Source organism: Berghia stephanieae, chromosome 14, assembly GCF_034508935.2.
Source record: "Berghia stephanieae isolate SIO BIC M18660-M18661 chromosome 14, UCSD_Bste_1.3, whole genome shotgun sequence".
In the NCBI taxonomy this organism is placed as follows: domain Eukaryota; kingdom Metazoa; phylum Mollusca; class Gastropoda; order Nudibranchia; family Aeolidiidae; genus Berghia; species Berghia stephanieae.
The window spans coordinates 17,692,687-17,705,186 of record NC_088373.1 but is presented as its reverse complement, the minus strand read 5'-3'; the positions used below and the strand labels follow the sequence as shown (position 1 = coordinate 17,705,186).

The 12,500-nt window shown below is 43.7% G+C and overlaps 1 protein-coding gene across 2 annotated transcripts in view; it reads right to left on the bottom strand.

Moving 5' to 3' along the window:
* Positions 1–12,500, bottom strand: part of LOC144959935 (uncharacterized) — a 72,231-nt gene that overhangs the window by 30,634 nt on the left and 29,097 nt on the right. For both annotated transcript variants that reach the window (XM_078892801.1, XM_078892803.1), the window contains exon 2: positions 8,410–8,526. In XM_078892801.1, coding sequence (XP_078748927.1) covers positions 8,410–8,526 — 117 coding nt within the window. The remainder of the gene's footprint in view (positions 1–8,409; positions 8,527–12,500) is intronic.

The following is a 12,500-nucleotide window of genomic DNA, read 5'->3' as shown; positions in this document are numbered from 1 at the left end:
TGAAAACACCAGAAACCTGGGAATTTATTTCAGCATTTACCTGTCCATGGAATTTCATGCGACACAACTTTGCAAAGTACTGTATTGTGAAATTCGCCGTATTGGCCAACTTTCGGCATTTTTAAAATCAAAATTCCTTAAAGACTCTAAAGTCTGCTTTTGTTTTTACTCGTTTAGACTATTGTAATTCACTCCTATCTAATTCCCCAGGTTTCTTACTTGATAAACTGCAGCGGTTTCAAAATCAAGCTGCTAGAATAGTTTTAAGAAGAAATAAGAGAGAACACACGACTCCAATGCTTTTGACTTTACACTGCAGACAGAAATTGGTGTCAGTCAACACCTGCTTATTTACAAGTCTGATAACCCAAATTGTTATAGGCTCATTGGTGCCATGGAAATATCCTCAGACCCACGTGTGTGTGTGTGTGTATATATATATATATATATAACAGTTTGGGTTATCAGACCTGCAAATTAGTACACGTTGGTTTGGGAGTATTTCCATTATAACAATGAGCCTACAACTATTTCGGTTTTCAGACCTGTGGAAATACTCCCAAACCAACGTGTACTAATTTGCAGGTCTGATAACCCAAACTGTTATGGGCCCATTGCTGTGGTGGAAATGGCCTCAAACCAACGCCAAATATTGTCCATTTCAAACCTGTTAAATCAAGCAGTACAAAAATGAGTTCAATGATCAGACCTTACAAACGTGTGTGTGTGTGCCCGTAGGCGTGAGTCAATGGCCGGGTTGCTAAGTGGCTATGACGTGAGTACATCCTAATGGTATATAGGACACGTACGCCTTGAACGTACTCCCATTGTTGTTGTCATCGTCATTGTGATGACTGATGATGAAAGGGGAGTGATGATCATCATCACCATCAGTGACCTAACGGGATTGGAAGATGACAACAACCAGGCTAGTCACGACACGGTTATTTATAGCTACAAACCTACCATTCTATACAATGCCTTACTTTGATCAACGAAAACGCGTATTTAGAATTTTGGCCAGGTAACTCGTCCTTCAAATATCGATCGGTTTAAAATCACTCTCGTCTTAGCAAAAACTCGCCCGTACCGCTGAGCGAGAGATTATAAATCAAAGAATGAAGGCACAAATAATAATAAAACCACAATGAAATATAAAGATGAAGATATAGAACGCGAAAAGAGAAAGAGAGCAATAGGATATGTATGGGAAGGGAGTGGAGGGGGGGGGGGGGGGGGGGGAGAAGGTGGGAGAGGGAAAAGGAGAGAGAGCAAGAGAGAGAGGTAGACAGGTATGTAGGTAGGTAAGTAGGTAGATAGATAGATAGATAGATAGATAGATAGATAGATAGATAGATAGATAGATAGATAGATAGATAGATAGATAGATAGATAGATAGATAGATAGATAGATAGATAGCCAGATAAAATAGATACATTTCCTCTCAACAGGAAAGAGACGGGATAGACAGAGAGGTCTTGGATAGACAGAGAGGTCTTGGATAGACAGAGGGGTCTTGGATAGACAGAGAGGTCTTGGATAGACAGAGAGGTCTTGGATAGACAGAGAGGTCTTGGATAGACCCAGATAATCACTTAGGGACGAGACTGATAGAAAAAACACAAGAGTTACGTACAGATGGGGGAGGGGGGGGGGGATATCGTGAGTATAGAATGACTCACAGATATTGATTTCCATCCTATGACGCACGAACCACGTAAGACGGATTTCACCCCCCCCCCCCCCCCCGGGGCACACACACGTCTTCCCCTCTTTCTGTTTTACTTCAGACAAAAAGGTTTTTTTGCCCCCCCCCCTCCACACACACACACACACACACACACACACACACACACTATTTTTTTATGGAAAACGAGCAGGGTTATAAAAATTAATAATTTGCCGACATTTTATGAGAAAATTATGTAAAGTATGTCATCATGTGTGCCGCTGTGTGGTTTGTTTGTTTGTTTGTTTGTTTGTTTTTTTGTTTTCAAGAGTTTTACGGCAATTGCAGTGCAACACATTTAGGTCATATCAGCGCCACTGCTATGTGGTCCAGTGGTATGACACTCGCCTTCCGATCGGAAAGACCTAGATTCGAGTCCCGTTCTAAGTAGCGCACAGTTGAGTCCTTGTGGATGGCTTTTTCTCACATTCTCTCACCGTACTCAGGTGTAAAATGAGTACCTAGCCGATAGCATGGCAGGGTCTCTGTCACACCAAACAAACCTGAAAAATGTCGCATTCTTCGGTATGTATAAAACTTGAAAAATTGAAAGAGGGCAAAATAAGTTTTCAAGCGCTTTACAAGGAGCCCATAGTCAACAGCCACATTTAACATGTAGGACAAGACATGATGTCTGTTAGGCGATATCGTGACAGTTTGTTTGTTAGTTTGTTTGTTTTTGGGACAGAGACAAGGCTGATAACGGCTAGGGATTCGTTGGACAGCCCAGTAATGGATACAGGAGTAAAGAGGCTTTTCCAAGGCAACACTCCACTAAGCGCCGCTCGCACGGGCCGGGACTCGAACCATGTATATCCCTACACTTGTTTGCCAAACACCCTATCTATAGAGTATATCACATACACAACGAGAGTGTCGATAGCTCAGTTTGTAGAGCACTCGCTTCACACGCAAAGGGACCAAGATCGATCCCGGATACAGTCGGCATTTTGATTCTAACCCCCCCCCCCCCCCCTCCCTCCCCCCTGTCCACCCAGCAGTGATTGGGTAGATGAGTCTGTGTAATCCGACGGAGAGTACTTTGCGACAGACTAACCTCCTATCCAAATGATAGCAAGCAATTGTTATTGTCCGTTTCACAGTATAGAAACCGGGTTAAACTCCGTCTCCATGGACCTACATAGACGACAGGCACAATCTCCAGTGAGACATACAACCCAACCAAACAACAAAGGTGGCCGTGTAATTCATCCCAGGGTTGGCGTTGTCAGCTCTCGGGGTTTTCAAGTAAGAAAAATGGGTCACATCAGATCTGGTCTACACTTGTATAGATAGTATGCGCTAAGCTAAGAAGCTCATAACATTGCCATCCGGAAGTAAAACGGACCAACACACAAAACTGTGTGTATCCATGAACGTTTATAGTCGGGTTAATACAGTTCAGTGAGCATTACTCATGAACGCGGATGGCAAAAAACGATAACAAAGGCCGGAGTGACGTCATCTTCGATCTATCTATAGCTGTATGTTTGTGTGTGCGTGAGCATGTCTGTGTGTATTGTGTTTGTGTATGTTTATGTGTGTGTGTGAGAGAGAAAATTGAGGGAAGTAGTATCATTGACCCCATCCCATCATGACCTATGTTAGGGTTAGGGTTAGGGTTAGGGTTAGGGTTAGGGTTAGGGTTAGGGTTAGGGTTAGGGTTAGGGTTAGGGTTAGGGCCATGGGGTCGTGACGAAGGCGACGACAACCAAAGCCAGAAAGAACGGAGAGATGGAACTGTCGGGTAGAACAATTAGTGGCATAGTTCATTGTGTGTTCAACGGGTTTTACAAGGTGAGGTGTTTGGGGGGGGGGGGAGGGGGGGTTGATAGGTAGGTAGGTAGGTAGGTAGGTAGGGTAGGTAGGTAGATGGGTAGGTAGGTAGGTAGATGGGTAGGTAAGTAGGTAGGTAGATGGGTAGGTAGGTAGGTAGGTAGATAGATAGATAGATAGGTAGGTAGGTAGGTAGGCAGGTAGGTAGGTAGGTAGGTAGATGGGTAGGTAGGTAGGTAGGTAGGTAGAAAGGTAAGTAAGTAGATGGGTAGGTAGGTAGGTAGAAAGGTAAGTAGATGGGTAGGTAGGTAGGTAGGTAGGTAGGGTAGGTAGATAGATAGGTAGGTAGGTAGGTAGGTAGGGTAGGTAGGTAGATGGGTAGGTAGGTAGGTAGATGGGTAGGTAGGTGGGTAGGTAGGTAGGTAGGTAGATGGGTAGGTAGGTAGGTAGGTAGATAGATAGATAGATAGGTAGGTAGGTAGGTAGGTAGGTAGGTAGATGGGTAGGTAGGTAGGTAGGTAGGTAGAAAGGTAAGTAAGTAGATGGGTAGGTAGGTAGGTAGGTAGGCAGAAAGGTAAGTAAGTAGATGGGTAGGTAGGTAGGTAGGTAGGGTAGGTAGATAGATAGGTAGGTAGGTAGGTAGGTAGATGAGTAGGTAGGTAGGTAGGTAGATGGGTAGGTAGGTGGGTAGGTAGGTAGGTAGGTAGGTAGGTAGGTAGGTAGGTAGGTAGGTAGGTAGGTAGGTAGGTAGGTAGGTAGGTAGAAAGGTAAGTAAGTAGATGGGTAGGTAGGTAGGTAGATGGGTAGGTAAGTAAGTATGTAGGTAGGAAGGTAGGTAGATAGATAGATAGATAGACAGACAAACAGACAGACAGACAGAAAGACACACAGACAGATAGACAGACAGACAGACAGACAGACAGACAGACAGACAGACAGACAGATAGATAGATAGATAGATAGATAGATAGATAGATAGATAGATAGATAGACAGACAGACAGACAGACAGACAGACAGACAGACAGACAGACAGACAGACAGACAGATAGATAGATAGATAGATAGATAGATAGATAGATAGACAGACAGAGATACATATAAAGAGACAGGTAGATGGGTTGAGAGAGAGAGAGAGAGAAAGAGAGAGAGAGAGAGAGAGAGAGAGAGAGAGAGAGAGAGAGAGAGAGACTGGCATCCAATTATCAAGGTAGCGTTTTGGAAGGGCCGATTGACGTCATAAACACACACACTCTCTCTAACACTCACACACACACACACACACACACACACACACACACACACAAGTCAATGATCCCATCGTAGCCATTATTCTATGTAATGGACAAGAAACGAACTAACGTGAAATCACACAACAAAGGGGGTGAGGCTATTTTGGAGGAGGGAGGGTTCTTACTTATTAGTGGTAAAAAACAAAATAGAAAGCTGATTGCGTTGTAAAGAAAAATTGATAATTTGGTACGGGAAGGGTTGGGTGGGGATGGTAGAGAGATGGATAGATAGATAGTAGTAGTAGTAGTAGTAGTAGTAGTAGTAGTAGTAGTAGTAGTAGTAGTAGTAGTAGTAGTAGTAGTAGTAGTAGTAGTAGTAGTAGTAAGTAGTAGAGTAGAGTAGTAGTAGTAGTAGTAGTAGTAGTAGTAGTAGTAGTAGTAGTAGTAGTAGTAGTAGTAGTAGTAGTAGTAGTAGGTAGGTAGGTGGTAGGTAGGTAGGTAGGTAGGTAGGTAGGTAGGTAGGTAGGTAGGTAGGTAGGTAGGTAGGTAGGTAGGTAGATGGGTAGGTAGGTAGGTAGATGGGTAGGTAGGTAGGTAGGTAGATGGGTAGGTAGGTAGGTAGGTAGATGGGTAGGTAGGTAGGTAGTAGGGTAGGTAGATAGATAGATAGGTAGGTATGTAATGGGTAGGTAGGTAGGTAGGTAGGTAGGTAAATGGGTAGGTAGGTAGGTAGGTAGAAGGTAAGTAAGTAGATGGGTAGGTAGGTAGGTAGAAAGGTAAGTAGTAGATAGGTAGGTAGGTAGGGTAGGTAGATAGATAGGTAGGTAGGTAGGTATGGTAGGTAGGTAGGTAGGTAGGTAGGTAGATGGGTAGGTAGGTGGGTAGGTAGGTAGGTAGGTAGAGTAGTGTAGGTAGGTAGGTAGTAGAAGGTAAGTAAGTAGATAGGTAGGTAGGTAGGTAGATGGGTAGGTAAGTAAGTATGTAGGTAGGAAGGTAGGTAGATAGATAGATAGATAGACAGACAGACAGACAGACAGACAGAAAGACACACAGACAGATAGACAGACAGACAGACAGACAGACAGACAGACAGAAGACAGACAGATAGATAGATAGATAGATAGATAGATAGATAGATAGATAGATAGATAGATAGATAGATAGATAGATAGATAGATAGACAGACAGACAGACAGATAGATAGATAGATAGATAGATAGATAGATAGATAGATAGATAGATAGATAGATAGACAGACAGACAGAGATACACATAAAGAGACAGGTAGATGGGTTGGAGAGAGAGAGAGAGAGAGAGGAGAGAGAGGAGAGAGAGAGAGAAAGAGAGAGAGATGAGAGAGAGAGAGAGAGGAGAGAGAGGAGAGAGAGAAGAAGAGAGAGAGACACTGGCATCCAATTATCAAGGTAGCGTTTTGGAAGGGCCGATTGACGTCATAAAACACACACACACTCTCTCTCTCTCTCTCACACACACACACACACAACACAAGTCAATGATCACATCGAAGCCATTATTCTATGTAATGGACGAGAAACGAACTAACGTGAAATCACACACCAAAGGGGGTGAGGCTATTTTGGAGGAGGGAGGGTTCTTACTTATTAGTGGTAAAAAACAAAATATAAAGCTGATTGCGTTGTAAAGAAAAATTGATAATTTGGTACGGGAAGGGTTGGGTGGGGATGGTAGAGATGGATAGATAGATAGAGTAGTAGTAGTAGTAGTAGTAGTAGTAGTAGTAGTAGTAGTAGTAGTAGTAGTAGTAGTAGTATTAGTAGTAATAGTAGCAGTAGCAGTAGTAGTAGAAGTAGTAGTAGTAGTAGTAGTGGTAGTAGTAGTAGTAGTAGTAGTAGTAGTAGTAGTAGTAGTAGTAGTAGTAGTAGTAGTTGATAGGTAGGTAGGTAGGTAGGTAGGGTAGGTAGGTAGGTAGGGTAGGTAGGTAGGTAGGTAGGTAGGTAGGTAGGTAGGTAGATGGGTAGGTAGGTAGGTAGATGGGTAGGTAAGTAGGTAGGTAGATGGGTAGGTAGGTAGGTAGGTAGATGGGTAGGTAGGTAGGTAGATAGATAGATAGGTAGGTATGTAAATGGGTAGGTAGGTAGGTAGGTAGGTAGGTAAATGGGTAGGTAGGTAGGTAGGTAGAAAGGTAAGTAAGTAGATGGGTAGGTAGGTAGGTAGAAAGGTAAGTAAGTAGATAGGTAGGTAAGTAGGGTAGGTAGATAGATAGGTAGGTAGGTAGGTAGATGAGTAGGTAGGTAGGTAGGTAGGTAGGTAGATGAGTAGGTAGGTAGGTAGGTAGATGGGTAGGTAGGTGGGTAGGTAGGTAGGTAGGTAGAAAGGTAAGTAAGTAGATGGGTAGGTAGGTAGGTAGGTAGATGGGTAGGTAAGTAAGTATGTAGGTAGGAAGGTAGGTAGATAGATAGATAGATAGACAGACAAACAGACAGACAGACAGAAAGACAGATAGACACACAGACGTAATAGACAGACAGCAGACAGAACGACAGACAGACAGACAGACAGACAGACAGACGACAGACAGAGATAGATAGATAGCAGATAGATAGATAGATAGATAGATAGATAGATAGATAGATAGATAGAAGAGACAGATAACAGCCGACAGTAGATAGATAGATAGATAGAAGATAGATAGATAGATAGATAGTAGATAGATAGATGATAGATAGATAGATAGATAGATAGATAGAAGACATAGATAAGATAAAGATGAAGTAGATGTGATAGAGTGATAGTAGATAGAAGAAGAGATAGCGACGATAAAAGAGACAGGTAGATGGGTTAGGAGAGAGAGAGAGAAGAGAGAGGAGAGAGAGAGAGAAAGAGAGAGAGAGAGAGAGAGAGAGAGAGAGAGAGAGAGAGAGAGAGAGGAGAGGAGAGAGAGAAGGAGAGAGACACTGGCATCCAATTATCAAGGTAGCGTTTTGGAAGGGCCGATTGACGTCATAAACACACACACTCTCTCTAACACTCACACACACACACACACACACAAGTCAATGATCACATCGAAGCCATTATTCTATGTAATGGACGAGAAACGAACTAACGTGAAATCACACACCAAAGGGGGTGAGGCTATTTGGGGGGAGGGAGGGTTCTTACTTATATAGTGGTAAAAACAAAATAGAAAGTGGTTGCGTTTGTAAAGAAAAATGTGAATTGGTAGGGAAGGGTTGGGTGGGGATGGTAGAGATGGATAGAGTAGATAGTAGTAGTAGTAGTAGTATAGTAGTAGTAGTAGTAGTAGTAGTAGTAGTAGTAGTAGTAGAGTAGTAGTAGTAGAGTAGTAGTAGTAGTAGTAGTGAAGTGTAGAGTAGTAGTAGTAGTAGTAGTAGTAGTAGTAGTAGTAGTAGGCACAGCGCAGGCAGTAGCAGCCAGCAGTAGCAGCAGCAGGAGCAGCAGCAGCAGTAGGTAGTAGTAGTGTTGTGTGTTGGGTTGTTGTTGTTGTTGTTGTGTGTTGTTGTTGTTGTTGTTGTTGGTTGTGTTGTTGTAGTGTGTGTAGGTAGTAGGTAGATAGTAGTTGTAGTTGTAGTGTAGTAGTAGTAGTAGTAGTAGTAGTAGTAAGTAGTAGTGGTAGGTAGTAGTAGTAGTAAGTAGTAGTAGGAAGTAGCGCAGAGCAGCAGCCCTTACCTGATATAGTTTAATGATGTGGTTATGAGAGATGAGTTTCATGATCTGCACCTCCCTGTACACCTTCTTCAGGTTGACATCGTCCAGTTTGGTCTTGTCTATAATCTTGATGGCCACCTGGCAAACAAACACAAAAGCCAATCAGTCATCAGTGATATCAATGGACCCCATCCCATCCATACAATGGACCCATCCATCATAATACAAGGACCCATCCATCCATACAATGAGACCCCATCCCATCATACAATGGACCCATCCCATCCATACAATGGACACCACATCCATCCACACAATGGACCCATCCATGATAATGGACCCCATCCAATCCACACAATGGAAGTAGCATCCATATAATGGACCCAATCCATCCATACAATGGACCCCATATTCATCCATGACAATGGACCCCATCCCATCCATACAATAGGACCACCATCCATCCATACAATGGACCATCCATCCATACAATGGACCCCACATCCACACAATGGACCCCATCATATAATGGAACCCATCCCATCACACAATGGACCCCATCCACACAATGGACCCCATCCCATCCATACAATGGACCCCATCCATACAATGGACCCCATCCCATCCATACAATGGACCCCATCCCATCCATATAATGGACCCCATCCCATCCATACAATGGACCCCATCCCATCCATACAATGGACCCCATCCCATCCATACAATGGACCCCATCCCATCCATACAATGGACCCCATCCATATAATGGACCCCATCCCATCCATACAATGGACCCCATCCCATCCATACAATGGACCCCATCCATACAATGGACCCCATCCACAAAATGGGCCACATCCACACAATGGACCCCATCCATACAATGGACCCCATCCATACAATGGACCCCATCCCATCCATACAATGGACCCCATCCACACAATGGACCCCATCCCATCCACACAATGGACCCCATCCATACAATGGACCCCATCCATACAATGGACCCCATACCATCCACACAATGGACCCCATCCACACAATGGACCCCATCCCATCCACACAATGGACCCCATCCCATCCATACAATGGACCCCATCCCATCCATACAATGGACCCCATCCCATCCATACAATGGACCCCATCCCATCCATACAATGGACCCCATCCACACAATGGACCCCATCCCATCCGTACAATGGACCCCATCCCATCCACACAATGGACCCCATCCCATCCACACAATGGACCCCATCCATACAATGGACCCCATCACATCCATATAATGGACCCCATCCCATCCACACAATGGACCCCATCCCATCCGTACAATGGACCCCCATCCATACAATGGACCCCATCCACACACAATGGACCCCATACCATACCACACCAAATGGACCCCATCCCATCCACACAATGGACCCATCCACACAATGGACCCATCCACACAATGGACCCCATACCACACAATGGACCCCATCCATAACAATGGACCCCATCCCATCCGTACAATGGACCCCATCCATACAATGGACCCCATCCACACAATGGACCCCATCCACACAATGGACCCCACCCCATCCATACATAGACCACCCAGTCATTAGAGCAGGCGTTCATTCGTTCTCAACCTATCTACCAATCAATGGATTCATTGACATTGACATGGACCACCCAGTCATCAGAGCAGGCGTTCATTCGTTCTCAATCTATCTACCAATCAATGGATTCATTGACATTGACATGGACCACCCAGTCATCAGAGCAGGCGTTCATTCGTTCTCAATCTATCTACCAATCAATGGATTCATTGACATAGACCACCCAGTCATCAGAGCAGGCGCTCATTCGTTCTCAATCTATCTACCAATCAATTGATTCATTGACATAGACCACCCAGTCATCAGAGCAGGCGTTCATTCGTTCTCAATCTATCTACCAATCAATGGATTCATTGACATTGACATGGACCACCCAGTCATCAGAGCAGGCGTTCATTCCTTCTCAATCTATCTACCAATCAATGGATTCATTGACATAGACCACCCAGTCATCAGAGCAGGCGTTCATTCGTTCTCAATCTATCTACCAATCAATGGATTCATTGACATAGACCACCCAGTCATCAGAGCAGGCGTTCATTCGTTCTCAATCTATCTACCAAGCAATGGATTCATTGACATAGACATGGACCACCCAGTCATCAGAGCAGGCGTTCATTCGTTCTCAATCTATCTACCAATCAATGGATTCATTGACATTGACATGGACCACCCAGTCATCAGAGCAGGCGTTCATTCGTTCTCAATCTATCTACCAATCAATGGATTCATTGACATAGACCACCCAGTCATCAGAGCAGGCGCTCATTCGTTCTCAATCTATCTACCAATCAATTGACCATTCTTTATCAAGCAATTGTTCCACTAATCAAATCGCCAACAGACTCACCAATTCATTCAATCTATCAATCAATAAATGGATCGATCGCCCTTTCATTATCGATCAATTGTATCATTAACCAAACACCGTCATCATCATCACCATCACCATCACCACCATCATCATCATCATCATCATCATCATCACCATCACCACCATCATCATCATCATCATCATCATCACCACCCTTATCACCACCATCGCCACCATCATCTTCATCACCACCACCATCATCATCATTACTACCATCAATACTACTACATCCACCACCAGCACAATCATCAACATTATTCACATCGCGCACATTAACACACAACACACACACACACACACACACACAAACAAACAAACACACCCCAATCCAAGACAACAACAACAACAACAACAACAACAGAGCACACACACAACCTCAAGTAGCCACTGACAACGTGGGCTATCATCTCTATTGCTGTCTTCCCCTTCATCTTACCACCACCTACTTGTACTTGTAGCAAGACAACAACAAGCCTATAGAGATGACATTCACAACTCCTTCATACAATCTCTACTCTAACATACTCTGCAAAAAAACAAAAAAAAAACATATTTAAAAATTTGTCCAGAAAACTCTTCCTTCAAATATCGATCGATTTAAAAGACCCTCATCTTGGCAAAAACTCTCAAACCTGGGACTTGCAAAGTCCCAGGTTTGAGAGTTTTTGCCAAGATGAGGGTCATTTAAATCGATCGATATTTGAAGGACGAGTTTTCTGGCCAAATTTTTAAACATGGGTTTTTCCATAGTCCGGCCGCACTGCCTCTTCATATCACAATTGCCTCCACTACACACAAACAATTGCCTCCACTACACACACACACACACACACACACACACACACAATTGCCTCCACTACACACAAACAATTGCCTCCACTACACACACACACACACACACACACACACACACACACACACAAATACAATTGCCTCGACTACACACAGGCCTGTCTTTAAAACAAAACTTGTGGCTACACCAGACTGGAAATAAAACAACAAGCAGTCCGTACTCAGCGCGAACAACTTTTCAATAATCTCCAACAGGACAGCCTGATGCACAATGCCGTCATGAAACATAACTACAGTACCGTTTTTTTAATAAGCTTTTATATAGAGCAATATCCACTAAATGTGCCCAAAGCGCTTTACAATGGGTCCCTAGCCAACAGCAACACTTAACATGTAGGACAAGACATGACGACGCCTGTTAGGCGATAATGCATTTTTTTAAATCGGACAGAGACAACGCTGTTAACGGCCAGGTACTCATTTTACACCTGAGTACGGTGAGAGAATGTGAGTAAAGAGTCTTTTCCAAGGACTCAACTATGCGCCGAGCGAGGCTCGAACCCAGGACCTTCCTATCCGAAAGCGAGGGTCATACCACTTGACCACAGAGCCGCACATGTTTGGAATGGTACAGATGATATGCGTTTAGGTAAGTTAAAATACTCACAACATCGGCATGCCAAATCTAACATACCAAAACACAAACCTGTGTGTAATCTTCGACATTAATCGTCTGATATAATTGAGTGAAACCGAATCACAAACAGGCTGTGTTAAAGACAACAAAGACCTGAGTGATCTCAACATAGATCCTTCTATAGAAAGTATGCGCTTTGCTAAAA